This window comes from Hipposideros armiger, unplaced genomic scaffold, assembly GCF_001890085.2.
Source record: "Hipposideros armiger isolate ML-2016 unplaced genomic scaffold, ASM189008v1 scaffold_284, whole genome shotgun sequence".
Taxonomy (NCBI): Eukaryota; Metazoa; Chordata; class Mammalia; order Chiroptera; family Hipposideridae; genus Hipposideros; species Hipposideros armiger.
The window spans coordinates 1,544,850-1,570,718 of NW_017731634.1; the positions used below are offsets into that span (position 1 = coordinate 1,544,850).

At 55.2% G+C, this 25,869-nt stretch overlaps 1 protein-coding gene across 2 annotated transcripts; it reads left to right on the plus strand.

The window, feature by feature from the left end:
* The first annotated feature begins 536 nt into the window (after positions 1-536).
* Positions 537-25,448, plus strand: NADK (NAD kinase). 2 transcript variants are annotated; one of them, XM_019658559.1, is made up of 13 exons: positions 537-641; positions 12,739-12,957; positions 14,767-14,850; positions 19,420-19,549; positions 19,833-19,941; positions 20,036-20,121; positions 21,235-21,337; positions 21,664-21,818; positions 22,048-22,147; positions 22,321-22,478; positions 22,973-23,055; positions 23,527-23,661; positions 23,926-25,448. In XM_019658559.1, the coding sequence occupies exons 2-13, from the start codon at positions 12,776-12,778 to the stop codon at positions 24,215-24,217; spliced, it is 1,617 nt and encodes a 538-aa protein (XP_019514104.1). In that variant the 5' UTR covers positions 537-641; positions 12,739-12,775; the 3' UTR covers positions 24,218-25,448. The 2 variants fall into 2 exon arrangements, with proteins under 2 accessions (XP_019514104.1, XP_019514105.1); XM_019658560.1 differs by lacking the exon at positions 537-641 and adding an exon at positions 1,554-1,722.
* The last annotated feature ends 421 nt before the right edge of the window (positions 25,449-25,869 follow it).

Here is a 25,869-nt window from a genome sequence, read left to right on the forward strand (position 1 = left end):
GTGTGAACTCCAGGCCTGTGATTACCCAGGGTGGGACCCGGACCTCCTGGGAAAAACTGCACAACCAGAAGAAGCTTAAGGAAGCTGCAGCCTGTTTACTCATCTCTGAAATGGGGAAGCGCTCCTGCCTGAAGTCTCACGGTCCAGGGGGGACAGAGGGTTTCTGTGACTCCAGGCACACACCTGCACAAGTTCCCTTTAGAGAAGGGTACACAGGAAGGGTGCTGCTATGGGACCTTGGCTAGTGACATTGCCCACACTCGTGCCTGCCTTGGTGCCTTCTCTACAGACTGTCCTGCTCTAGATGGTTCTTGGGAGGCCTGGCCCAGTGCCAGTGCTGGATCATGCTTAATAGATTACATCCAAAAGGGCAACTCCAAGGCCTCTCCTGTGGGCGCAAGCTGGTCATTTTGGGGAACCAGCTGTGTTTACAAAACAACCAGAGGAGGAAGTTGCAGAGCTTGAGAAATCCCCTCAAATTCCCATCATCCTCGCCCCTCCCCCTTCCACCCACCGTTGGTGACCCCACTGCCCACTGGTCCCAGGACAGCGCTGAGACGTGGCCTTTTCTGTGACAGCAGTGTTACAGGTTTCTGGACACAGGATCAGGAGTCCCAGCTGGAGAAGACTAACCACAGCCGGTATGGGGGCCTGGGGAAAGCTGGGGGCCAGGCTGCTGCAGAGGGTCCGTGAGCTCTGTGTGGGGGACACCCCACAGTAGAGAAGGAATGATGGCTGGCACTCGGGGAGCTAGGCAGGTTACAAAGCACCCCACAGCGCATTGCCCTGTTCATCTCCTAACAGTGACCCTGCAGCGGCTTGCTCGCTAGACGAGAGCCTGTCAAGATTGGGACACGGCTTCTGGGTAACCTTCAATTCAGCAAGCCTTGGGAGAACCCACCGGTGCCTGGACTGGGGGAGGCGCCTCCCCCAGACGCTACATGGTGGGCACTGTGGCCTTGGCTCCCTTCCTCCTCTCTGGGCCCCCCAGTCCTGGGGTGGGCGCGGGGGTGCTGGCAGCCGAAAACAGCGTTGGCAGGCCCGGGGCCTCTGAGGTGCGGGTGGCGTGCAACCACCCGCCAGGCCAGACTGCTTGAGGTGGGTGAAGCCCGCTTCCTCCAGCTGTGCTGGAAGCCTAGGGACGAGGTTCTGTCCCAGCTGCTCACACCGAGTTTTGGTTCCCAAAGCGTGTTCTTTCTAAGCAGAGGCACACCCTGGTAGTCATGGAATCCTGGACATGTGGTCCCCACTCACAGGGGCCTGCAGTCAGCCCGCCTGGCCTGCGGTGGAGGGGGGCGGGGCGCGACAGGGGTCAGGGACAGGGGGTGCAGGCCGACATGCTGCCGACGCGACAGAGTGGAGCCCAAGGGCGGTGGTCCACGGACAGCAGGGATCCAGCCGCTGGCCCCCCAGCCACCGCCCCCAACCCCGGGGGGTGAGTGCGGCCCGCCCCATTTGCGCTGGGGTGGGCGGTGCGCATGCGCCTGGTGGTGCTATCGGGACGAGGCGGGGCGCATGCGCGGGGCGGGAGCGCGCGTGCGCACTGGCGGCGCGGCGGCATTGCTGCTTGGCGGGCCGGCGCCGCGGTCCGGACGGCCATGGGGCGGGGAACGGCCGCGGCGCCGGGGAACGGCTAGCGACGGCGAGCAGCTGCGGGGCAGCGGGGTCTACGGGCTCGGCCCAGCAAGGGGACGGCCCCGCAGGTGCCCGCGGCAACGAACGGTGAGTGCGCGACGCCGCTCGGCCCGGCCCGCCGGCTGGGGTCGCGGAGAGCCGGGGTCGGAGGACAGGGGCGCCCTCCCCTGCCCCGGGTGTGGACTCCGGGAGGCGCTGGCCGCTGTCGCCGCCCCAGGAATGTGGCGTCTCCCCGACGTGGGCCGGGCCTGAGGGGGCCGACCCCCGCCCGAGCTCCGGCCCCCGGGACGGCTGCTGGGCGGCCTCCCCGAGACCGCGCGTGGTGGGCAGCTTAGGGGGTCCGGCCCTCCTGGGCAGCGCTCAGGGGCTTGATAACTACGCGTTGATCCCCGAAGGCGCCTCTGCACTGGGCGCCGACCCCGCTCGCTGGCCCCGAGGCCCCGTTGGCGGACCGGCCGCCGCCCCCAGCGAGCAGGCGACTTTGCTCTGAATAACTAGTTACCGCCTCCTTCCTCGGAGACTTAGTCATCCCCCTTGGGAGTCGTTCAGACGGCTTCCTTGTCCGCGGTCTCACCGCGCCCTCCCGGCGGGATAAATGAGTTATTCTCCCATCTTGCTGGACGCCGCTCTTCGAGGCCTCCTTCCCTGGAGGAATTTTCGCCCCCCACCCCTTCGCGCTGCCGATAGGCCTGTTCCCAGCATCCACACGGAGTCCTTTCCTCGTTGTCATCTTTGCTCCCGCCACCAAAGGTCTTGAGAACAGGGACAAGTGCCAGTGCTGTGCCTAACACGGTGGTTGCACTTGGAGGGGGACCTGGTTTTTCTTTGAACTTGCAATTGGGTGTTATGTTGCTAACACAAAACTGCAGAGGGGTTTCCCAGCCGGCTGGCCAAGCAGCGATTCCTGGTTCGTGTAGGAGGCTGACCAATAGGGGAAAGGTGCCCCTGACAAGTGCAACAGGAAACAGCCGATTTTATTGGTTTAGCGTTTGAGCAAAAGTAGGTTTAACCTGCAGAATGAAGAATCAGGTGGTTTTTTATGGCAGTTGATGGCCCCATATCTTTATTACCTGAAATCAACTTTCCTGTGTTATACCAGTTCAGGGGGCGTCAAGAAGCAGGGGGAGGGGACCTGCCTGCAGGGCCTCCTCCGGGGGCTTCACTCATCCGCTTACACCTGTGGACATGCACAGCAGGGTCAGCTTGTGACTGTTGCTTGTGCTGGGTGGCTTCCATCTGTACTCTTGCCCTGACCCATATTGCCACACTAAGTTTAACGCATGGGAAAAAGTAAACACTTGTTTAGACGGTCAGTGAAAAGTATTCAGAGAAAGCAGGTGGAGGCGTCCCACACTGCAGTGAACAAGGTGGGGTGAAGCTGGTTTCAGGTAGAGCCACACAGACCCTCGTTTACTTTTCTGCGCAGGAGGGGTGCAGCCACCTCTCTGCAAAGGCCGTTCTGGAAAGTGCATAGGTGGAAGGTCAGGCTCTTGCTTCACATGGCAATCGAACTTTCTAGAAGGTCTTTCTCCATTCACATGTTTCATCACATACTTCCCTGCACTCGGTGTTATTTGGCAGGGAGGGAGAAGAAGGGCGATTTAATAGGCACCTTTTTCCCAACTCAGTGCTGATAGTGAGGTTGGACAATTTCCCATTTCTGTCACCAAATAAACTTTTCCATTCAGTATCTCAGCATACAGATTGAGAGCTCACACTGGACATCATGTATTAGGTGTGTATGTGTGTGTGTGAGAGAGACTTGTTAAGTCCTTATGCTTTTACTCAGTGTGTCTCACCACTTTGTGAGTTCTTTATCTCTGAATACTTTGTTACTGTGTTCCAACACTGTTTTTCTAATTAAACTTCCCCATGCAGAAGTTGTTTTTTAAAATTAGATTCCTAGGGGCCGGCTGAGTGGCTCAGTTGGTTAAGAGCTCGCTCAAGAGTTTGAGCTCTGAGCAGCAGCGGTTCGATTGCTGGCCTGAGCTGAGCAGCCGCTGAGCTGCCAACAGGTGGCAGGATGGCTCAGCTTAAAAAAAAAAGAAAAAGACTAAATTAAAAAAATAAATAAAATGAGATTTCCGCTGTCAGCAACTTAGATGGAGTTAGAATTGCATCCTTTAGAACACTTAACAGGCCAACCAAACTTGAACTATATGTGAGTCCCGCTTCACCATTGTCAAAACATGCGCTGTGGCGATGGCGTAAATTTTAAAAGCTGGCTTTCATATTCGATATGATTATTTCATAAATTAGTTTACTGCCTAGTCATCAAAATAGTCTTTGCAAGTAAATGTTAACAGCTTCAGGAGAATGTGTAATAGAATAGGCAGTTTTCAAGCACATTTGCATTTTGTGATTTGACTGGTTTATCCTTTTTTATTAACTGTTTTTGAAATACAGACACCCAGAAAGTTGTAAAGAATACAGAGAGCTCCTATGCCACTTCCCAATGTCATCTTACACATCAGTAGTATAGTAATGTGAAAACCAGGAAATGGGTGTTGGAAAAGTACTGTGATTTCACCAGATTTTACGCGTGTGTGATTCTGTGCCCTGTTCTCCCATGTCTGCATTTGTGTAACCACCTGCAGGATCAGTTGAGACTCAGAATTGTTTGTCACACCAAGGAGCCCCCTCCTCCCCCCCAAGGCACCACCCACACTCCCTGGTGACTGCTTGTCTGCTCCCTGCTCTGTAATTTTGTCACTCTGAGAATCTGTACACAGACTTTGTCAGTCTGTGACCCTTTGAGACTGGCTTTTGCACTCAGCATGATGCCTCTGAGATCCATCCACACGGCTGCAGGTCTCAATTTATCATTCACTCCTGTTGTGTGGACCACGTGTGACCAACCCTTCAGCAGCTGGATGACCTTTGGACCATCTCAGCTTTTGGCCACTGCACGGAAAGCCGCTGTGACGCTCAGGGGCAGGCTCTAAGGGAACATCAGTTTTGTTTCTCTGGGATAAATGCCCAGGTAGCTTTGGTTTTTATAATAAACTGCCCGCCTGTCTTACAGAGTGATGGTGCCTGTCATGTTCCCACCCAGTGTGTGGAATGGTTTGTCCACAATCCTGGCTTGAGTTATTTCAGTGGTGGTCCCGGTAGGTGTGTGGCAATGTTCTTGTGGTTTCCCGCGCATTTCCTGGTGGCTAATGATGTACCGTCTTCTCACATATTTACTGTGGTCTGTTCATCTCTTGCCCATTTCTAATTGGATTGTGGGCTTTTTTGTTGTGCTTTGAGAGTTCTTTATACAGTCTAGATCCGAGTCCTTTGTTGGATATCTAGTTTGCAAATATTCTCTCCCAGTCTGTAGCTTGATTTTTAATCCTCTCAACAGTGTCTTCCACAGAGCAAGTTTCTAATTTGAATGAAGTCCAGTTTATCTATTTTTTACCTTTTATGGGCTGTGCTTTTGATATCATGTATAAAAAATTCTCTTTGGCCCTAAGTCCCCCAAATTTTCTCCTATGTTTTCTTAAAAAGTTTTATAGTTTATGATTTATTCCTAATATAATTGATTTTGATCCATTTTGAGTTCATTTTTATGTAAGTGTGAAGTTTGGATTGAGGCTCGCTTCTCTGCCCGTGGTGTCTGATTGCTCCAGCACCGTTTGCTGAAAACACTCTTTCCCCCACCGACGCGTGTGTGCACCTTTGGCACATGTCAGGGGAGCGTATTTTTGTCCTATTTCTGGGCTCCATCCTGTCCCATTGATCTGTGTCTGCTTCCACCAGATACCTCGGCCTTGATCATTATCATTGGAGAGTAAGCCTCAGATCAAGAGTGATTCATCTCCCTCTGGTCTTCCTTTTAAAAAACAAGCCTGTCTGTTTCTACAAAAGTCTTGCCTGGATTTTTATAGAAATTGCATTAAACCTATAAATCAGCTTTGGGAGAAGTGACACCTTTACGGTGTTGAGTCTTCCAGCTCATGTGCTTGGCTGTCTCTCCCTTTGATTTCTTTCATCAGGGTTATATTATCTTCAGCTTACAAGGCCTCTGTGTGTTTTGTTATTTTTACATCTCATTATCTTTAAAGTGATTATAAATGACACTTTTTATTTCCGTCTCCATCTGTTTGCCTCACTGCACTGGCCGGGACTTCTAGTACTGTACTGGATGAGAGTGCTGAGAGCAGAAGGCCTTGCCTTGCTCCCAATCTCGTGAAGGCATTCATTTTTTCACCCTTAATACCATGCTATCTGTAGGGTTTTTTGTAGACGTTCTTTATCAAGTTCAAGACTTTCCTGTCCATTCTTGATTGCTGAAAACTTTTATCGTAGATGGGTATTGAGTTTTGTCAGATACATTTGTTGTGCATTAATTGATATAATCAGGTGATTTTTTTTTCTCCTTGCCCCATTGATATATGGCGTCACATTGATTGAGCCAGCTTTGCATTCCTGGAACAAACCGCATTCACCGATTGATTTCTCCTTTTTAAACATTATATATTGTGGCTGTATTAAGGATACTTTGGGTAATACAAAATATTACCCTAAGAGTCTGTGTAATATAATTCTTAAACTACAAGGAGAAGCTGAGACAACATCACCCACAGACTTAGCTGTAGAATAAGTTGTATTCTGGTTGCCTGTACCAGGAACAGTTGAACAGTTGCTGGAAAGTGACTTTGGCCTTGTTAATGTGCCATGCAAAGGAGCCCTTAGTACTGCTTTGTTCAATTCCGAGTTCATGGGACTTCTTAACCAATAAACAAACTTAGAAATTAAACCTTGGGCACTAGTTACAGACATAACACATCCTCTCCACCATTTAAATGAGAATTACATCAAATGATTTATTCCTTTGTGTTATCCACAACATCAAACAAAATACATAAAAATCCAACGATTATAGAATTATTATAAGCCTTTGGAAAATTTCAGCATCATGGGTTTAATTCATTTCTTTTTCTTACCCTCTCAGGGTTATGGTAATCTTACTAGGTAGGTCTTTCTGTACCTTCTTGGAATGATAGAGATGTCCACAGCCTTCTAGGATTACAGCATCACCTGTCCGGCTCAGGCTGCAGGCTCAGTGTGGTGACAGGTGACTCTTAGGACCATGAGAGTTCCTGAGTGACTGCTGCAGTGGAGCCCCACGCAGAGCCATTTCTGCTGTTACTTTATTAATATGATTTCCTAGGCTTCTCTTAACTTCAGAGGGACCTTTTAAGGCATGCCATCCTTACGCATGGGTTTCAGCTTCTTGCAGCCTGGCGCAGGGCCCCTGAATGTGGTCTTCAAGATTTGCTTGGCGAGTTGTAGAAGGGGATAGGTCAGAGGCATTGTTTCCAAAAGTTGAGGAATGAGTCTGCAGGATCCTGTCTCTTTCCGGGACCTTGGCTGGCTCCTACCCTTGGCCCCTGTGTCAGGCCTTCCTGCTGTGTTCGGTTCCATTGTGTGTCCACTGTGGCTGTGAGCAGGGCCTAGGAGTGTTGTTCCAGGTGCCAGCTCTGCCCTGTCTCCCAGACACGCTGTCACAACTGCTTGTGTGGGAAGTCAGGTGACATGGGGCCTGCTAGCGCTTGGACACGGCCTGGCAGGTGGGCACTGCTCACTGGTCGCCCTGGTTCTTCCACAGACAGGGGACGTGCATGTGCAGAAGGAACAGTGCAGCCTGCCCGAGGACGTCTCCCTCCTGCTGGGTAGGCAGTGGAACACCTTGTTCTGTCACAGCCGTTCTTTATATGATTGGTCAGCTTTTCCTTAGGACTCTTTTCTGAGACACCATTTGTCCAAGATTTGTGATTATTTCCCTGGAAGCGTGCATGGCTGCAGCCTGGCTGGCAGGTCCTCCTGTGCTCCGTGTGCCGGAGCCCCGGGCCTTCCCTGACCAGCAGGCCTGGAGATGAGTTTGTTTTACTTGTGCCTTGGAGGTAGCAGGGTGGGGCCGTTGCAGGCCTCCTGGTGGCAGCTCAGCTCAGAACTAGTTTTTGAAAGCCATTTCCTTTCAGTGCTCCCCTGTGGCGCTGCTGTCAGGTCTGTGTAAGGTAGGTCAGTCCCTCCAGTGCAGTGGTGGGTCACGGTGCCAGGCACAGCAGCTGCTCAGTCATGTTGGCTGTTGCTTTCTAGTCCAAACTGTTCCTGTTGTAAGAAGGAAGTGAACGTATCTACCTACTAGTGTTTTTCATACATCAAGCCAAAACCTGCCTTCTGGCATCTCTTACCAGTTGGTCCTGGTGCCTTTTTGGGCCCTGTAGACACTGGCAGTCACTGGGCCCTCCTTGGCGCGTTGGTGGCGTCTGCCTTCCCTCCTGGTGCTCGCTCGGTGCCGCCGCTGGCCCTCTGCCCTGGGCCCCTTGCTGCTCTTGCACTCTTGACCCCATGCTCCCTCCCAAACTCCTTTCCAGGCCCCTCCTTCTGGCCCCTGAATGGGGGCATGTGCCAGGGGCAGGCCTTGGGTCGCTGCCACCCCGGGGAGCCTGTGCACTTCCGGGGTGTATGTGTTCACCACAAGCCGGCGGAGCCCACATCCCATGTCCAGACCAGCCTGTCCCCTGAGCTCCAGCCCTGAACATGTAGCTGCCTGGTGATCGCCTCCCCTTGGCCAGTAACAACCCCAGGGATTCCGTGAGGGCTTTCCGGCACTGAGAGCCTGAACAAAACAATTTCTGTAGCTTCAGTTCTAGGACGGACCCCAAATGAAAGATTGACAAGGGCACGGAGTGCTGAGTGATGTGGACGAGGAAGCGAGAGTGAGAGGTGTCTTTGAGCAAAGACCTGAGTGGAGGGTTGTTTCTAGTTCACATGCAAATATTTGTGTGGGCATCTGCTGCCCTTCTCTTGGACACACACCCAGGAGTGGGGCGGCTGGAGCACGTGGAGGTATGTGTCCAGTGTTCTGTGGTACTGTTCTCACTCTCACCAGCACTTGGCATGGTGGTCAGCTGTCTCACATTTTAGCCATTCCATTTGGGCATCATGTACCTCGTCATGGTTTTAGTGTGCGTTTCCCCGGTGACCACTGATGGTGGGCATCTTCTCGTGGGCTTTTGGCCAATGCTGGGATCTTTTGCCCGTTTTTCAATTGGGTTGTTTGTTTTCTTACTGAGTTTTGAGATTTCTTTATTATTCCGGATGCAAGTCCTTTGTCGCTTATATGCTTAGCAAGTATTTTGTCTGCAGCTTGTGTTTTCATTTTATTAACAGTGTCATATGAAGGGTAAACGATTTTAATTGTAATGAGGTTCAGTTTCTCAAGTGTTTTTCTTTTGTAGTTTATGCATTTTGTGTCCTGTTTCAGAAATCTTTGCCAAACCCAAGGCCACCGAGATTTTCTCCATGCCTTCTTCTGCAAGTTTTATACTTTCAATTTGAATAAATCTTTGCACATGGTATGAGGAAAGAGATTAGTTTCATTCTTTTAGACGTGGCTATCAAGTTCCCCAGAAGTGTTTGGAGAACAAATTACCCTCTCTCTGTTGAATTACCTGCCCATGTCTGCTGGAAATCCACTGGCTGTGTCTGTGTGAGGCTGTCATTCTGTCCCCTGATCTGCATGTCTGTCTTTAGGGCAGCACCCCACTGTCTGCTTACTGTAGCTTTCCAACAAGTGATGAAAGTCAGGAAGTGTGAGTCCTCCAACTTCATTCTTTTCCAGTTTCTTAGCTAGTCTGGGTCCTTTACATACACATGAATTTTAGAATCAGCTTGTCGTTTCTTGTAGAAAAGTCTGCTGGGTTTTGTTTGTTGGATTTGGGTAGAATCTGTAAGTAAGTTTGGGGAGAACTGAGATCTGAGCAGCATCACGTCCTCTAATCCATGAACATGGTGTCTCCATCTGTTTGTTTCCTCTCATTCCTGCTGGCAGCAGTTTCTAGTTTCAGTGTGCAGGGTTGCACCTTTTTTAAAATTGAGGTATAATTGGCATATTGTATTAGTTTCAAGTGTACCACGCTTTTAGGTATTTGTGTGTATTACAGAATGATCACCACCGTAAGTCTAGTTTAGCATCTGTCACCATGCAGCTAGTCTTTTTTTCTTGTGATGAGAACCGTTAAGATTTACTGTTAGCAACTTTCTAATATATGCTACAGTATTAATTAGTCACCACGCCACCTGTTACTTCCCAGGATGCATGTATGTTATAACTGGAAGCAGGTTCTGCACTTCATTTGTCGGCTATATCCCTATGTATTTTATATTTAAAACCCTGAAAATGGTGTTTTTCAATTTCAGTTTCTTACTGTTCACTGCTGGTACACAGAAATACAATTGATTTTTGTGTATTGAATTTGTTTCCTGCAGCTTTGCTAATAAACTCACTTATTAGCTGTAGTCACTTTTTTGTGGATTCCTGACTTTCTATGTAGGTCGTGTCACCTGCACGTGTGCCTTTTACCTGTTCCTGTTCTGCCCTGATTTCATTTTCCTGCCTTATTGCGCTGGCTGGAGCCACCATACAGGACTGGATAGGAGTGGCTATATCAGACATGTTTTTGTAGGTTCTGCTTGTGATTGAAATTGTTGTCTTATTTGGATAAAACACAAGTTTCTGAAGCTTAGGACGGTTTTGCTCCACTAGGCAGTGTTGTCACCCTGAGCTAAACAGTAGAATCAGTAGAATCCTCGGGGAGAGGGGGCACTTTCAGAACTGATCCCTGTGGGTCCAGTCTGGGTGTGGGAACTCGGTGGTTGTGAAGTGCAGGGGGTGGGGGGTGCATTCAGGGACCCCGTCACCTTTGACCTTAACTTGGAGGTCTCGGGTTTGTCTGGAGTCCTGAAGCTTCCTCCTGGCCTCCTCCCCACCACCCATATCTGTCCCTCTAGAGCCAGCGTCTGCCTCATCCTCAGGTGAGAAAGTCGTTCTCCTCTATGACAGAACATACCAGGTGTGCTGTGACCTTCCTCTGCTTGTGGTGAAGTGACTTGTGTGGCACTTACCCAGCTGGCTTCTACCTGGGTGCCCCTTGTAGGGGTCTCCCTAAGCCAGAAGCCCATTCTGTTCTCCTGTTTGGCTTCCTGAGAAGGGCTGGCAGACCCGCCCGGTGGCCTCAGCCACAGCCACCCACCCTCAGCTGCCACCGTGCGAGGCCTGTTACCCTCTCTGTCCAGTCAGTCGGGAATTTCTTAGACAGTTACCTTCTGCTCCAAGTTTACCAGATAGCATCCTTTTTTTTTTTTTTTTTTTTAAAGATTTTATTGGGGAATTGGGGAAGGGGAACAGTGCTGGGGAATCGGGGAAAAGAAACAGAGAAGTTGCTGTCCTTTTGTTCTTCAGTCTAGCTGTGGAGGACGTTGCTTCACTGGCCCATGTTGATATTATAATTGCTGTCTTCCCGGGTGAGGCCGATCGGTCACTGGCCACTGGACGGCTGGCTCACGGCAGCTCTTGGCAGCTCACGCTGGCTGCCGGCCACTCACGGTAGCTTGTGGCAGCCCACTGCAGCCTACGCCATCGCCGGCCACTCACAGCAGCCCAGCTCCAGGTCAAGCTGTTGTTCACCATCTTAGCTGTAGAGGGCGCAGTGTCACTTGCCCTCATGTGGGATCTGAACTGGGGCCCTGCTGCTCAGAGCTGGTGTCCCAAGACAACTTTTTTTTTTCTTTTTTCACATTTTATTGGGAAAGTTTTAAAAAGTTTCAGACCTTTGCCATGAGAGGTATGAAAGTACTAGAGCACAAAGTTACCCACAAAGTTAATATAATAGACAAAAATAAGCTAATGTGCCAGCTTGAACAGACAGTCATGTCATCTCTTTACTTAGGATTTTTTTTTTTTTTTTTAAGATTTGATTGGGGAATTGGAGGGGAACAGCCAAGTTGTCCTTCAATCTTGGTTGTGGAGGGTGCAGCTCGCTCAGCTCCAAGTCCAGCCGTGCTGCTCATCTCAAGGTGCTGTGTTCAATTAGTTGAGAGTGGACGTAGCCACCATCCCATGCGGGAGTTGAACCAGCAGCCTCGTTAAGAGCGCACACTCTGTCCACCGAGCCATCCGGGCGGCAGCTCAGCTCAAGGTACCGAGTTCAGTCTTTAGTTGTAGGCAGATGTAGACCGCCATCTCGAACTGGCAACCTTGTTGTTAGGAGCACGTGCTCTCACCAGCTGAGCCATCCTGCCACCTGTTGGCAGCTCAGTTCAGGTGCAGCTCACTGGTCCATGTGGGAATCGAACTGGCAACCCTGTTGCTCAGAGCTCGAACTCTTGAGTAAGCTCTTAACCACTGAGCCCCCAAGCCAACTCTTAACCATCGTACCACTCGGCCGGCCCCAATTAGCATACTTTTAGTGCCTCAATCAAAATTGGTTTATTTATTATAGTGTTTCTCCAAACTGTGCTCTTTTTCTATTTTTCAGTGTATCGATTTCGGCCTCTGTTTTCATCACCTGTCCTGCCTGTCTCAGGCTGATTTCACTCCTTTTCCAGCTTTTTTGAGTAAACCTCAGCTCGTTAGTCTCATTCTCAAGAGTTTCAGTCCAGCTTCATGGGCGGCACAGACTGTTTTCGTGTTGACACGCTTACCTTGGCCATGTGCTGCAGCATTGGCGTTGGCGTCGTTTCGAGCCCTAAATCGGTTAAAAGGAAGTTCGTATGCCCCCAGAGGAGGGTTGTTTTTGTTTTTGCTCTCTTCCTTGGTTTTATTGTATTGTGCTCAGAAGATAAGGCTCTCACCACCTTCACTGATTTTTGAGGTTGAAGTTTTTCTTGAGGCTTAAATAGGTCAGTTTTGGTGTTTCATTGGCACCGGATTAAAACCGCAGGCTCTGCTGGCAGGGCCTGGCGTCCATTGTGCACCAGCTGGCTGCTGTTACTGATGATATTGGTGGAGCTTTTCTGGACTCAGACACTTAAAGCCGCATACTGGGTTTCTCTGTTAACTGCTGCCTCCCCGCCCTGGTTGGTGAGAGAAGGCCGCATGCAGCCCAGGCTGGGTGGTTTTCCTCTTCCTTGACCTTTAGCTCGTCTAGGCTCCGTAAAAACCACAGATAGGTTCTCGAGCTCTCAGTATGCTTTGGATGGAAAGAGGCCATTTTCAAAGTCCTTTGGTAAAGTGGACTTCACCCATTTCCCCATGGGATAGGAGCACGCGTGTGTAGACATTGCTTTGTGCACATATACTTATTTCCTTCATTTTATTAAACTAAGGGATCAGCATTTCTCTGACCGAAGCCCTCGTTCATCAATGATGGAAATGGAACAAGAAAAAGTCAACGTGAGGAAGGGGCTGAGCGCAGACGCGGCCTCATACCGCTGCTCCGCGTGTCATGGGGATGAGGACTGGGTGCTCGGCACCCCCATCCGGGGTCGGGCCAAGTCCCGCAGCCTATCCGCCTCACCTGCCTTGGCGAGCACCAAGGAGTTCAGGTACGAAGCCTTCTGTGGCCTGCCCGCCCTTTCTCCCTCCCTCCCTCTCTTCCTCTCTTCCTTCCACCCTCCATCAGGTGTCTTGAGCACATTCAGGAGTTCTCTCACAAGATTGAAGAAGGGCTCTTTGGGGACCTGTCGGGGAGGGAGACACTTGCCCCTGTGGGTCTGCAGAGCCTGGCTGCCTTCCAGCTGCTCCCCCATCAGCGGCCCACATGCCCTTGAACATGGAGGGGTGTGGTTTGTGGCCCTGTACAGCCAGGTTGACAGAGGGCCAAATGTGGCCACCGGGCTGTTGGGCAGGCCCTGCGCTGGGCATGTGGCTATCGTGACACCTGTGAATGCTGCTCTGGTTTCTGAAACAGTGAACACGGAGTTCGGTGGCAGCTGCCCGAGTGAGCGTCGCCTCTGAAGCAAGGGTCTTGTTTGTGAAATGCAAGAGGGGCTCAGGGCTGAAAGCTGGGTGAGGTGGGGGAGCCCACAGCGCCGGTCACCACGCCTGTGGGCAGCAGCGCAAGGACAGGGTGCCGGTACGGCTTCTGGGTGGGAAGTCCAGCCCCTGTGTGCTGCTGGCGGCAGCTTTCCCCTTGATGTGCTCCTCTGACCCAGGCCACGCGTGGCAGCACTGTGTTTGGTTTTTGGTTTTGTGGGGTTTGCACAACACACCTTCTGTTTCAGAGGACACTGAGCCTGGCACAGTGGCAGCAGGTCAGAGGCGCCTCTGCGGGTGTCGGGAGGGGAGGGGAGGGGGAGGACTGTGCCCGGTCACAGCCAGCTCTTGAGGAGCAGAGCAGAGATGTAAACACTGACTTAGATGAGCTCTGAATGCACTTCCACGGCCTTTTTGTCCCAAAAGGCCACGGGGGTGGCCCCGGCGCTCCAGGCACGCCCACGAGGACAGCACAGCCCAGCCTTTACGCAGATGCCAGGACTCAGGGCTGCGGCCTCACAGGACAATAGAAAGTCCGGTTTGTCTGCTTTGAGACCTGAAGATCTCACTGACCCTGAGATGGGGAGTTAGAGATGAGAGCACATCTGCGTTTCTGACTGGCTGTCTCTGCGGCAGTATTTTGGGGGCAGAGACCATGAGGCGCTGGGGGCTGGTGTTCTGTGTGGGGGTGAACACTTCCTCCCCTTCGCCCTGTCACGCGGCAGTGTCCTTGTTGCTCCTTTGGCCCCTTGCCTGGGGGGAGGAGGGGGCTGGGCCCCTGGGCCCCTGAGGACAGGAGAGGGAAGGCCTCCGAGTGATGTCCCTAGGACACGGGCTGGCTGCAGTGCCCTTTGTGAAATGACGTGATTGTGACTGAGTCACTTTTCAGATATTGGAAAGTTGGGCCCCTCACGTAGCATCTTCTCTCTCTGTTTACAGTACAACTCAGAATGAGCGTTTTGTTAGACTTTTCATCTGGATTTCTTAGGGATGGTTTCCCAGATCTTGGTTCCCAAGTGTAGACCCAAGGACTGTCCTCAGATATACTTGTCGAGAGGCTGCATGAATCCAGATCCCAGGCCTGTTCCCAAAGGTCGCAGTCCCCTATCCTGGGGTGGACCCTTGCTCTGAGGGGCGATTCTAGGTGGTCCCGTGTATCTCTAATTGCTGTTGCTACCTGGATAGCATGTGGCATGCCCATCAGCTCTGCAGAGCAGAGCGGAATCTTCCGGGACTATCCCGTGGCTGCTGAATAGGTGACGGAGTTCACATCACTCGGATGAGGACATTTCTGAGTCAAGAACAGTCTGCACTGTGCCTGCATGTGCGGGTCCTCTGGCTGCCTGCTGGCTCACCCGCCGTATGCTCTCTCCCCACAGGAGGACCCGCTCTCTGCACGGGCCGTGCCCAGTGACCACGTTTGGACCAAAGGCCTGTGTGCTGCAGAACCCCCAGACCATCATGTAAGTGCTGGGGGCCCCAGGGCCGCTGCCTTGTGGGGGGCTCTGGCATGCCGAGTTTTGTCACCTGAGTGCTGGGCCTCCAGGATGGGGCGGGCGGGGACCTCCACTAAGACAGAGGCACGTTTTTGTTTTCTTGCAGTAAAAACTTTAGGAGGAAAAATGACGTATTTCATGCTAACACATTTGATGGGTCAGATGCTTCTCCTTTAATTATTCTTAAAATACAAGACATTAATTGGCGTTTTTGAAAATCTGAGTTTACTTGTTTGAGAGAGTCCACCTTGCAGGGGCTGCGCTTTGGCAGCAGCCTGACGCCAGATGACACGCTGTGTAAACACTAAGCAGTTAGGGCGCTTTCCTGGAACTCGCCTACGTCACCATCAGCCCAGCTTCTCCCGCCTGGTATCTGGTGGCTCCAGACGGAGGAAAGCTGTTAGGATGCTCTAGTGGAGGTCTGCCTGCTTGATGTCTTATGAAAAAACACTAAAATGACCTACCTGATATTGATGATTTATGTTAAAAACGAAAAAGATCAGGATTGCTTCTCAGCCCTGCGGGCCGGGCCAGGCCAGACACCTGTGGCACCTCAGCACCCCTCGGCCTTTGTGCTGAGTCCCCAGCAGGGTCCCTTATTTAGGGTGAGCCCCGAGGACCTGGCTGTACTTCTGCAACTGACGCGTCTGCTGCCGCCCGCCCCCACCACACGCACACACTCACCGCAGCCAGTCACCTCCATCTCCCTGGTGTCAGGACCCCTGATCTCAGATCACGACCCCTCTGAACCGGGTCCTGGATGTCAGCTAGGGCGATGGAGACTGCCTGTGCTGCCACCTCCAGGCTGCCTGGGGAACTGCTGGGCTGCGTTTGTCCTGAGGCCTGCTGGCCCTGCCGACCCACCCAGACGCTGAGGCTGGGCCTGGCACTGCAGTGGCTTTGGTGTTAGGGCCTCTGCGTGCAGGTGTTGTCTATGGCTGTTCAGTAACCGGGTCCTGATCCTGTCGTTGCTCCCCAGCTGCCCCTCTAGCGCCCCCACAGTCCACTCTTCACAGCACACACAGCTAACCTGACCCACCCGGGTGCCCGCTGCTGCTCCCACCCTGCTCTGTCCCCAGACTGGCCTGCCCTGGCCTTTCACCCGCTGCCTTCAGGCCGAGCCCTGCCTTTCCTAGTCTTGGCACAGCTACTTTCTCCTTGTTGCTCAACATCACGGTTTAAGTGCCACCCTGAGCGGCCTCTCACGGTCCCTCCTTAATTAGCTGGCACCCAACTCCCAGCCAAGCCCATAGTCAATGTCTGTGTCTTTTGGCTTTGTGAGCCAGCGGCATCTGAGCTGCTCCCTACTGTCAGGTGGGGCTGTTCCGGGAGGGCTGCCTGAGCAAAGGACAGGTGTCCCAGAAGTGTCCTCAGGGCCGCAAGTGGGCTGGAGTGAGCGGCTTTCTCTGCCCCTCCTAGGCCCTGTGCCTGGCACTGTCTGGTGGGGCTGTCATCGGGGGGAACAGGCTTCATTTCTCTGCCTGTGCCCCCTCCAGTGCGGTACCTGGGTGGGCCATGGTTCGTAGCATGGACCTTCTTCCTGATGTTCAGAAGTAAGAGCCGGTAGCTAGGTAGGTTGTAGGGGCTCTCACGTCCTACCCTGTCATCTGACATTTCACCGTGAATGCCGCTGGACTCTCTCTGATGTTGAAATGTGGACTGGCCAACACCCAGCTGCCTTTGGCTCAGGTGGGTCAGCTGCCAGGCTGCCAGGTGTCCCTGCTCTCCTGGCCGGTGCCCACAGCTTGTGTGCCGGGGAAGGGACTGTACCTCCCCTGGAAGGCGACCCAGCAGGAAGTTGAATAGCCAGTTGGTGCCCAGGCCCCTGCAGGGCGAGGCCGAGCCTGCCTGGGTCAGTGGGAGAAGGGGCTTGGTGTCTGCCTCAGCCATTGGTCAGACTCCCACTGATCTGGCCAGGGCAGTGAGCCACCCACGTTGCCTCCAGGGCCTGGGGCCAAGCAGAGGGACGTGTGTGGGAGTGCATGTCCCTCTCCTGACCCAGGCCTGACTGCTCCGCCCATGGGCCCAGCCGGTTCCACAGCCCCGCTCAGATTCCTGGGTGTGCCGCTGGGACTTGTCACTGCACCCAGAGTGGAGCGCTGGACAGGGCCTGTCCTGGTGCCCAAGGCAGCAGAGCTCAGCTGGCCAGCCTCGCAGGGCATCTCGGGTCTGGCCTCTGCTGTCAGAGGAGTGCGAGAACTTTCTGTTTGAAGCAGGTGATTAGGCAAAGGGATGGTGTAAAGTGAGGTTACCTGTGCTCTGCCGTTTGGATTTGAACCTGGAAGCTCTTGATGTGACTGTTTCGTACAGCCTTCAGTATGTCACTGCAGGGCGATGTCATGCTCAGTTTTGAGGCAATGAGACCAGGTGTATAATACAGATGCACAGTTGGGAGAGTTGGGGCCAGTTTGCGTGATGGGGACGCTGTGCACAGGCCAGGCAACACCTGCCCGTGAGCCAACACATGGCCAGGGCAGGCGGTGAAGCTTTTAGAGGACATCATGAGGGACCTCTCCCCTCGCAGAAACACCCAGAGAGGGTGAGTCATGGTCAGTCAGTATCAGGCCAAGGTCAGACACCTGCCACTTTTTTTTTTTTTTTTTTTTTAACTGAGCCATCCTGCCACCTGTTGGCAGCTCAGACGGAGAATTGAACCGCTGTTGCTCAGAGCTCAAACTCTTGAGCGAGCTCCTAACCAACTGAGCCACTCGGCCAGCCCTCCTATGTCATGGTTTTGAACGTTGTCTTCGGGGCAGCTCCAGCCCATGAGGCAGGTTTGCAGCTGGCATCATAAGTGAGGAGGTCCTTGTGCCACTTGCCTTGCAGTTTTCAGAGATGTCCCCAATGGGCTGAGGCATGTGCTGACCACAGTGGCGGGCCTGTTCATGTGCTGCTCTCGAACCTTGTCCTCCACCAAGTTCTGGCTTGTTCCAAGCCAGGCGGGGACATCCCCATGGCTTAAACAGTAATCAGTCACAGCTGGGGGCCTTCGGACCACTGCGTGTGTGGCCTCCCCACACCAGCGTGCCTGGGGGTTGGGGGCTGTCCTTCTCGGGCAGGATGCCCGCTGGCTTTTAGAAGAACTATTAGAGCAGTTTTAGGTTCACAGCAAAATCGAGGGGAAGGCACAGAGATTTCCCATGTCCCCCCACCCCCTGCCCCCACTGTCAACCTCCCCACAGAGGGTGCACGTGTTACATATAACTGACAGACCTGCACTGACAGTCATCACTGCCCAGGGGCCCCTAACACTAGGGTCACTTGGCGCTGTGCATTCCGTGGTTTGCACAGCCGTACAGTGACACATAGCCACCTGGTCGTCACAGGGCAGTTTTACTGCCCCCAGACCCTGCCGCTGACTTTGAAACAGGGATTTTGTTTGTTTTGTTTTTTAAGATTTTATTGGGGAAGGGGAACAGCCAAGTTGTTGTCCTTCAATCTTAGTTGTGGAGGGCGCAGCAAGTTCAGCTCCAGGTCCAGTCGCCATCTGGCCACCCATTGGCAACTCGCAACTGCTCAGCTCAAGGTGCTGTGTTTGGGCCGGCCGAGTGGCTCAGTTGGTTAAGAGCTCGCTCAAGAGTTTGAGCTCTGAGCAACAGCGGTTCGAGTCCAGCCCGAGCTGAGCAGCCGCTGAGCTGCCAACAGGTAGCAGGATGGCTCAGCTAAAAAAAAAAAAAAAAAAAGGTGCTGTGTTTAGTCTTAGTTGCAGGTGGGCAAAGCCCACCATCCCATGCAGGAGTCGAACCGGCAACCTTGTTGTTAGGAGGTGCTGTCACCAGCTGAGCCATCCTGCCACCCATTGGCAGCTCAGCTCAAGGTGCTGTGTTTAGTCTTAGTTGCAGGTGGGCAAAGCCCACCATCCCATGCCGGAGTCGAACCGGCAACCTTGTTGTTAGGAGCACGTGCTCTCACCAGCTGAGCCACCCTGCCACCTGTTGGCAGCTCAGAGACAGCTCAACTCGGGCACAGCTCACTGGCCCATGTGGGAATCGAACCAGCCACCCTGTTGCTCAGAGCTCACGCTCTTAACCAACTGAGCCACTCGGCCGGCCCCCAGGGTACCTTTTAATTGTAAAAGTTGAGTTGGACAGTGGGCTGCACCCCATGGGTTACATAGACACCATGGGCAAGCCAGCAGGAAGCGTGAGAGATGAGGGGTCTGCAGTGGTCTCCAGGGGCACAGTCCCCAGTCGTCTGGTCTGGGTGTTTGTGAGAAGCTGGCACCTTGGCTGGGTGCAAGGGAGGGTACGAGCAAAGGGCAGCCAGCTGGGTCCTCCTGGAGCTGAGCTGTATGTAATGTTTGCCCCTAAGGAGCCCTCAGGGGTGTCATGGGAACTAAACAAACAAGCGTGGGTGAACTCAGGGCCCAAGAAGGTGAGTAGTGGGTGCATTCAGGCAGCAAGGTGCCCAGGGCATACAGCCCCCGGGCGAGGACCTTCCAGGCGGGAGGGCAGCTGGCGGGAAGACGGCCGCTCTGGCCCCGGCCCGCGTCCGTGCCGTGGGGCCTGTCCTGGTGTGAACGCTCCTCCCCACCAGGCACATCCAGGACCCTGCCAGCCAGCGGTTGACGTGGAACAAGTGCCCAAAGAGTGTCCTTGTCATCAAGAAGATCCGGGACGCCAGCCTGCTGCAGCCCTTCAAGGAGCTGTGCATGTACCTGATGGAGGCAAGCAGGCGGGGCCACCCCAACCCCTCTGCACTACCTCCCCCCCCCCCCCCCCCCCCCCCTCGACCTAGCCAGCAGGGGTCTTGGCTGGTGAGGTCAGCAGGCCGGTCCCAGGCAGCGGCCTCCGTGACCGCGGGCAGCGGGCTGTGCAGGCGGAGCGAGCAGTTTGTAGCCAGGACAGGACTCCGTCCCATCCTGCAGCGCCCGACTGGCGAGGGGCCCTCACGCAGATGGCGTGGACAGGCGGGCGTCAGGCCTGGGCTGACTGCTGACTGCTTTCCAGGAGAACAACATGGTTGTGTATGTGGAGAAGAAGGTTCTGGAAGACCCCGCCATCGTGGGTGACGACAGCTTCGGACCCGTGAAGAGGAAGTTCTGCACCTTCAGAGAAGGCGAGCCACCCCACTTCATGCGCAGCGGCTAGTTGGGGTTGCCCTCTGCCCCTGGCGGGCAGCCATGACAGCTTTTCCTTGTTGTGTTTTCTAGACTATGATGACATTTCCAACCAGATCGATTTCATCATATGCCTGGGGGGGGACGGGACCCTGCTCTACGCCTCCTCGCTCTTCCAGGTGAGGCTCCTGACGGTCCTGGGCTGCATGGGGCCCTCTCACTGCGTCCCGTGCCTGCCTTCCTGCTCACCAGCTTCATGCCGCGGTGAGCAGCCACACACGTTCTTACTGACACAGACGGACTTTCTCTAAATTCGGTTACTTGGTGACAGAGTCATGTGTTGCGACTGCTCTCTGTGGTGCTGCAAGCTGGGACAGCCCGGCCCTGTTGCCACTGGGGGAGGAGGCAGTGGTGGAGAAACCGTCCTAGGCAGCTGCCCGCACAGACAGCGTCGGCCAGGAGAGCTGGTGCCATGTGGCCTCGTGGGCGAGGGCAGCAGCCACAGGCTGACCCTCCAGGGCACTGGCGGGGGGGGGGAGGGAGGCACGAGTCGGCGAGGGTCAGCGCTGACGCCCAGGGTAGCCATCTGAGCCCACCTTCTCCTGGTCGGACCCAGCCAGGGGCACTAGAAAGTCAGGCGTGGAGGCCATGGAGAGAGCCTGGAAGTGGGCAGGGTGGCCAGTGGGACATGACGGTCAAGTACTGTGGACAGTGTGGACTGGGGCCTTGGCACCAGGTGGCATGGACAAGCAAGCCCCAAATGCTGCAGAGTTAGAGCTTGGGAAGAGGAGTGAGGGTCCTGGGGGTGGCCCGAGCCCTGCTGACCCCTGCTGCATCCTGCCTCCACAGAGCTACCCGCCCCCCCGACCCAGCAGGGGGAGCGGCTCTTAAGGGGCTTCAGAGCCATGTGGCAGGGACCAGAGTCCCACTCACTCCACTGCCCCCACCCTCCTCCCCCCGCCGTTGTCCAGCAGGGTCTTCCAGCTGACCTAGACCCTGCTGGGCTCGGTCTCAGGGCTGGAGGAGCTGTGCTCCCCGTGGTCCCTTCCTGTCCTCTGGCCAGCGAGCCAGTCAGTCCTTCTGCCCTTGATTCTCGTCGGCTCTCCGCACCACTGATCCTCCTGGCCTTGCTGACCTCGCGCAGTCACTCCACGTCAGTCCAGCCCTGCCAGCCCCGCCTGGCCTTGACCCTCCCCTCTGGAGACAGTCGGGCGAGGGTTGGTCAGTGCTGGGGATGATTCGATGACTTGAGTAGACTGGCCAGCTGAGTGACCCGCCTTGTCGGCTCACAGGGCAGCGTGCCCCCGGTCATGGCGTTCCACCTGGGCTCCCTGGGCTTCCTGACCCCCTTCAACTTCGAGAACTTTCAGACCCAAGTTACGCAGGTGATACAGGGTGAGTGGCTGTGTTCCAGAGCCACCGCAGCTCTGGGCACACGCGTGTCCTCACTTGGCTTGGGGCTCAGGCATAGAGCACACTTCCCTGTTCCAACATCAGAGATCCTACGTGTTCACCGGCTCAGGCCTTTTTCCTAACGCTGGGAAGTGGGGGCAGGTCGCGGGCTGCAGCCGCTATGCCTGTTGACTTTCGCAGAAGACGCAGAAGTGTCGCTGTCACATTGGGAGGAGAAAGGGGATCCCTGGTCAGGGGGTGTCTACTTCCTATGGGGTGTCACCCCACCCCTGCTGACCTCCCTGGGTGTGACCCATCCGGGCCCCCAGGGAACGCAGCTGTGGTCCTCCGGAGCCGGCTGAAGGTCAGGGTCGTGAAGGAGCTCACAGGGGAGAAGGTGGCCGTCCCCAATGGGATGGGCGAGAACGGGCTGCCAGCTGTGCACCTGGACGTGGAGGTCGGCAAGCAGGTCATGCAGTACCAGGTCTGTGGACACGTCCCTCAGCGAGTCCCCGAGTCCCCAAGCCTTATCCTCCCTTTCTTATGGCCTTGGGGAGGGGCACAGGGTTGGAGGACTTAGGTTGAACGCCAAGGGGGAGCCCCCCATCCTCAGAACCCCCCAGAGAGTCCAGGAGCAGGGCTGTCTGGGACAGACACAGCTGGGGGGCGCTGCCCAGCCCCTCTCAGTGTGTGGTGGCCTCGCCGCCCCCCAGGTCTTGAATGAGGTGGTGATTGACAGAGGCCCCTCCTCCTACCTGTCCAACGTGGACGTCTACCTGGATGGGCACCTCATCACCACCGTGCAGGGCGATGGTAAGTGGGCATCTAGTGTGCCCTGGGCACCCTGCGGGTCCTCGCTGGGTGGGGGAGTGCGGAGAGCAACCTTGCGGCCATCCTCAGGCATGATCGTGTCCACCCTGGCGGGTGTGCCCTGGGGATCCCTGCGGGGTGGGGAGCACGGAGAGCAACCTTGCGGCCATCCTCAGGTGTGATCGTGTCCACCCCGACGGGCAGCACAGCATACGCGGCCGCAGCCGGGGCCTCCATGATCCACCCCAATGTGCCGGCCATCATGATCACGCCCATCTGCCCCCACTCGCTGTCATTCCGGCCCATTGTGGTCCCGGCAGGGGTTGAGCTGAAGGTCAGAGCCCACCCTCTCCACCTTCTCCAGCTTGAGACGTTAGCTCGGGGCCTGTGGGACTGATGACCCGTTCTGGCTGAGGTGGCCTTGTCCCCCGGGGCCCCCAGGCTGTGGGCCCCACCTTGCTGATGCCAGAAAGAGCCTCGCTCCATGCTCGTCTCGGCCTGCATTGGGTGGGGCCTGTCCACGTTGGATGGGGACAGGCTGAGCGGCCCCAGGTCAGGAATGAGCCCTGGCCGTGAGCGCTGGCAGGTGGGGCTGCGTCCGCAGAGAGCTTTGGTCATGGACAGACAGATGTCAGTCCTCTGTCCCCCAGGGCTGATGTCAGTGAGATGCAAGTTAACGCCTGATGGCCCGGAGCTGGCCCCAGCATGTAGTGGGTGCTGTGAACACCCGCAAGGCCCCTCCTGGCTGGTGCTGCCTCCCCGGGCAGGGGACCGAGGGGTTCAGCTGCACACACACAAGCCCACACCTGTCCTGCTTAACTCCTTCAGATCATGCTGTCCCCGGAAGCAAGGAACACAGCCTGGGTGTCCTTCGACGGACGAAAGAGACAGGAGATCCGCCATGGAGACAGGTGGGTGCGCAGCGGGGCGTGAGGGGTGGGGAGTATGCCACCCTCGGTCCTGTAGGCAGCACGGGTCCTTGTCACACATTATCACACCAGGGAGTGGGGGGCCATGCATGTCGGGCAGCCTGTCAGTCAGGTTGCCGCACGGCTTCACATTCCACCGGGCCTGGTGGTAACCTGCTGGCTGCACCCATCGTCCTGTCCCATCAGCCTCCCCGCCACCCCCTCCCGAGGGCTCATCCACAGACTGGGGTGGCCTGGGGCTCCACGGCTCTGTCCTGGGACATCCAATAGTACCACTGAGCCCTTGGCCCGTGGCTGGCCTCGGCCGAGACAAACTGACAAGTCGCCTGGCCCCCCAGGCATCTGAGGACCTGGGGCCAGGCTGCTCGGGAAGCGACGTGAGTGGGGAGCTGGCTTGCCGGCCGCAGCCCTGGGCGGGGTCTGGGTGCGGCTCACGGCCTTGTCGTCCCCCAGCATCAGCATCACTACCTCCTGCTACCCGCTGCCCTCCATCTGCGTGTGGGACCCGGTGAGCGACTGGTTCGGGAGCTTGGCCCAGTGTCTGCACTGGAACGTGAGGAAGAGGCAGGCCTGCTTCGCGGAGGACGAGTATGTGGGCACAGAGGATGGGGAAGGCTAGGCCGCGCTGCTGCGGCCGTGCTCGGGCCCCAAGCCCGTGACTCCTGCCCTCCCCGCGTCCTTCCCACGCCCCTCCTGGAGCACACCCACCTGCAGGGTCACAGCCCTGCTGGCATCAGCTGTCACGTCTCTTCTGTCCTTAGCCAGAGAGCGAGCCTGGAATCTGCCTTTTCTTGACCAAATCAGCCGTTTTTAACATTTTAAATCTGACTTCTTTTTGCATTTCTAAATAAGCCAAGTGAGCAATGACCGAGCTCCGAAGCCACCACTGCGCCTCGTCTTGTCAGTCAGAGCCTGTCCCCAGGCAGGGCTGCCGCGCTGCACGGGCTGTGTGACCCTCATCAGGAAACTCCACGAATCAGCCTGTTCAACTCCGAGGGGATCAGGATGGGTGGGTCTTCCTTTGGTGTTGAAAATAAATGTGTCAGCCGGAAATCTTCCTTTAGCCCCCACGATTTCCCCTTTGTCCTGCTCCTTGTCCCCTAAAGGTCCTGGAGGGTACACCTCTGCCAAGAGCAGTTGGTAGTTGGTGGGCGGCATCCCCGCCCTTCGCTCGGGTCTGCACTGTGTCTGGCCAGACCCTCCTGCCTTGGTCCCCTGCCTGTCTCCTAACCCTGCTTTGGTGTGACAGGTGCCGCAGAGTGCCACACCGTGGCCCGTGAGCCAGGAGGTGGCTGGGCGACAGGTGGACCCACACACATTCCTCACAAACCAGGGTCCACCTTCTGCGCCCTGGAAGAGATTTAAATCCTATGTGTACTTGTTAGGATTCTCGTGTACGGGTTTTATCAGGTGCAGAGTCCAGAGGAAAGGGGTGTGTTGTCGTGAAATGGAGCTCCGTGCGTGTTTACATGTGTTCTGTGTGACGTGTACTGGGACCCTCTGTCCAGTCCAGCATGGTTGCCGTGGGTGGGGGTGACGGTCCACAGAGAGAGATGGGAGCCTCAGTAAGCTGTGGTCCTGTGCACTTGTCACAAGAAGGTGGGGACAAACAGATTGGTGCGGAGCGTGGTGTGGTGACGTTCATGTTGGTTCTGCTCTCTGTCCCTGTGGATCCTGGGGTGCATGGCAGCTCCGTCATTCCAGCACTCGCTCCTCCCTTGGCGGCCGGGAGGGGGCGTGTGCATGAGTGTGGGAGTCCATGGGCAGAGTTGAGGCTCCGCTCCGTTTGCATGTGGCCTTGGTCCCTCGCCCAGCAGGCACCCTAAATACAGGCCTGTTTGAGTGACTGGTTTGTCTGAGTTGTGTTTTCATCTGCTCAATTGGTGAGAAGGAAAGGGCGGCCCCCCGCCCCTCTGGGCCTCCCTTCTGGGGTGATGGGCGGGGCTGTGCCGTGTCCACTTGGCAAGTCCAGGGCCACATGGGCGGCTACCCTGGGAGTCTCCAAAGAGCTGGCCCTGCAGCCTGAGCGCCCTCCACCGTCCACGTGCGTCCATCCAGTGCTGCCTCGGTGAGCTGGCATTGCCGGGTGTTGGACCAGAGGCCAGTTCTCACCTCCCTCAGGCTGAGGGGCCCAACCCAGCCTGGCTTCAGGTCCAAAGTGGGTGGCGTTCAGAACACAGGTCACTTGTTCAGACAGAAAAGCAAGTGTCAGCCCAAAGCAGCATGATGTTGGAATGATCTAGAGGGCTTTGGAGTTTTTGAAGTAAATTCTTAATGTTTCATATTGTTAATATCCTGAAAATTTGTTAAATGTTGTTGAAAGCCTTATTAATATTTTCAGATCCTTTCAATAAACAGACTTGTTATAAAGTTGGGTTGAGTGACGACTTTATTTGCTTCTTTGTAACAACTGGAAGTCGCTCAGGGAGCCCATGACACCCAGAACACGCCCTCGTCACATGTGGGAGACACAGGGTCCTGCTCCGGTAGCCCCCATGGTGAATCCTGTCCCGAGTGCCTTGGGGTTGGGCGGGTGTCCTGGCTGTGGGCAGAGGAGGAGCAGAAGGTGCGGAGCCCACAGACAGGTCACTGCCCTGAGGCTAATCGGAGGGGCCTATGGGGGCTTTCAGACTGCAGTCTCCCAGCCTGAGGCTGCCAGGTCCTCACCCTCAGCTCCATCCAGGTCTGTGGCCTGGCGCCGGGCGGGAGCGCCTGCCTCCTTTCCCCGCTGACCAGGCCCAGGTGGGCGTGAGCAAGGCTTTACCAGCATCCAAAGTGGACACTGAGGACGGACAC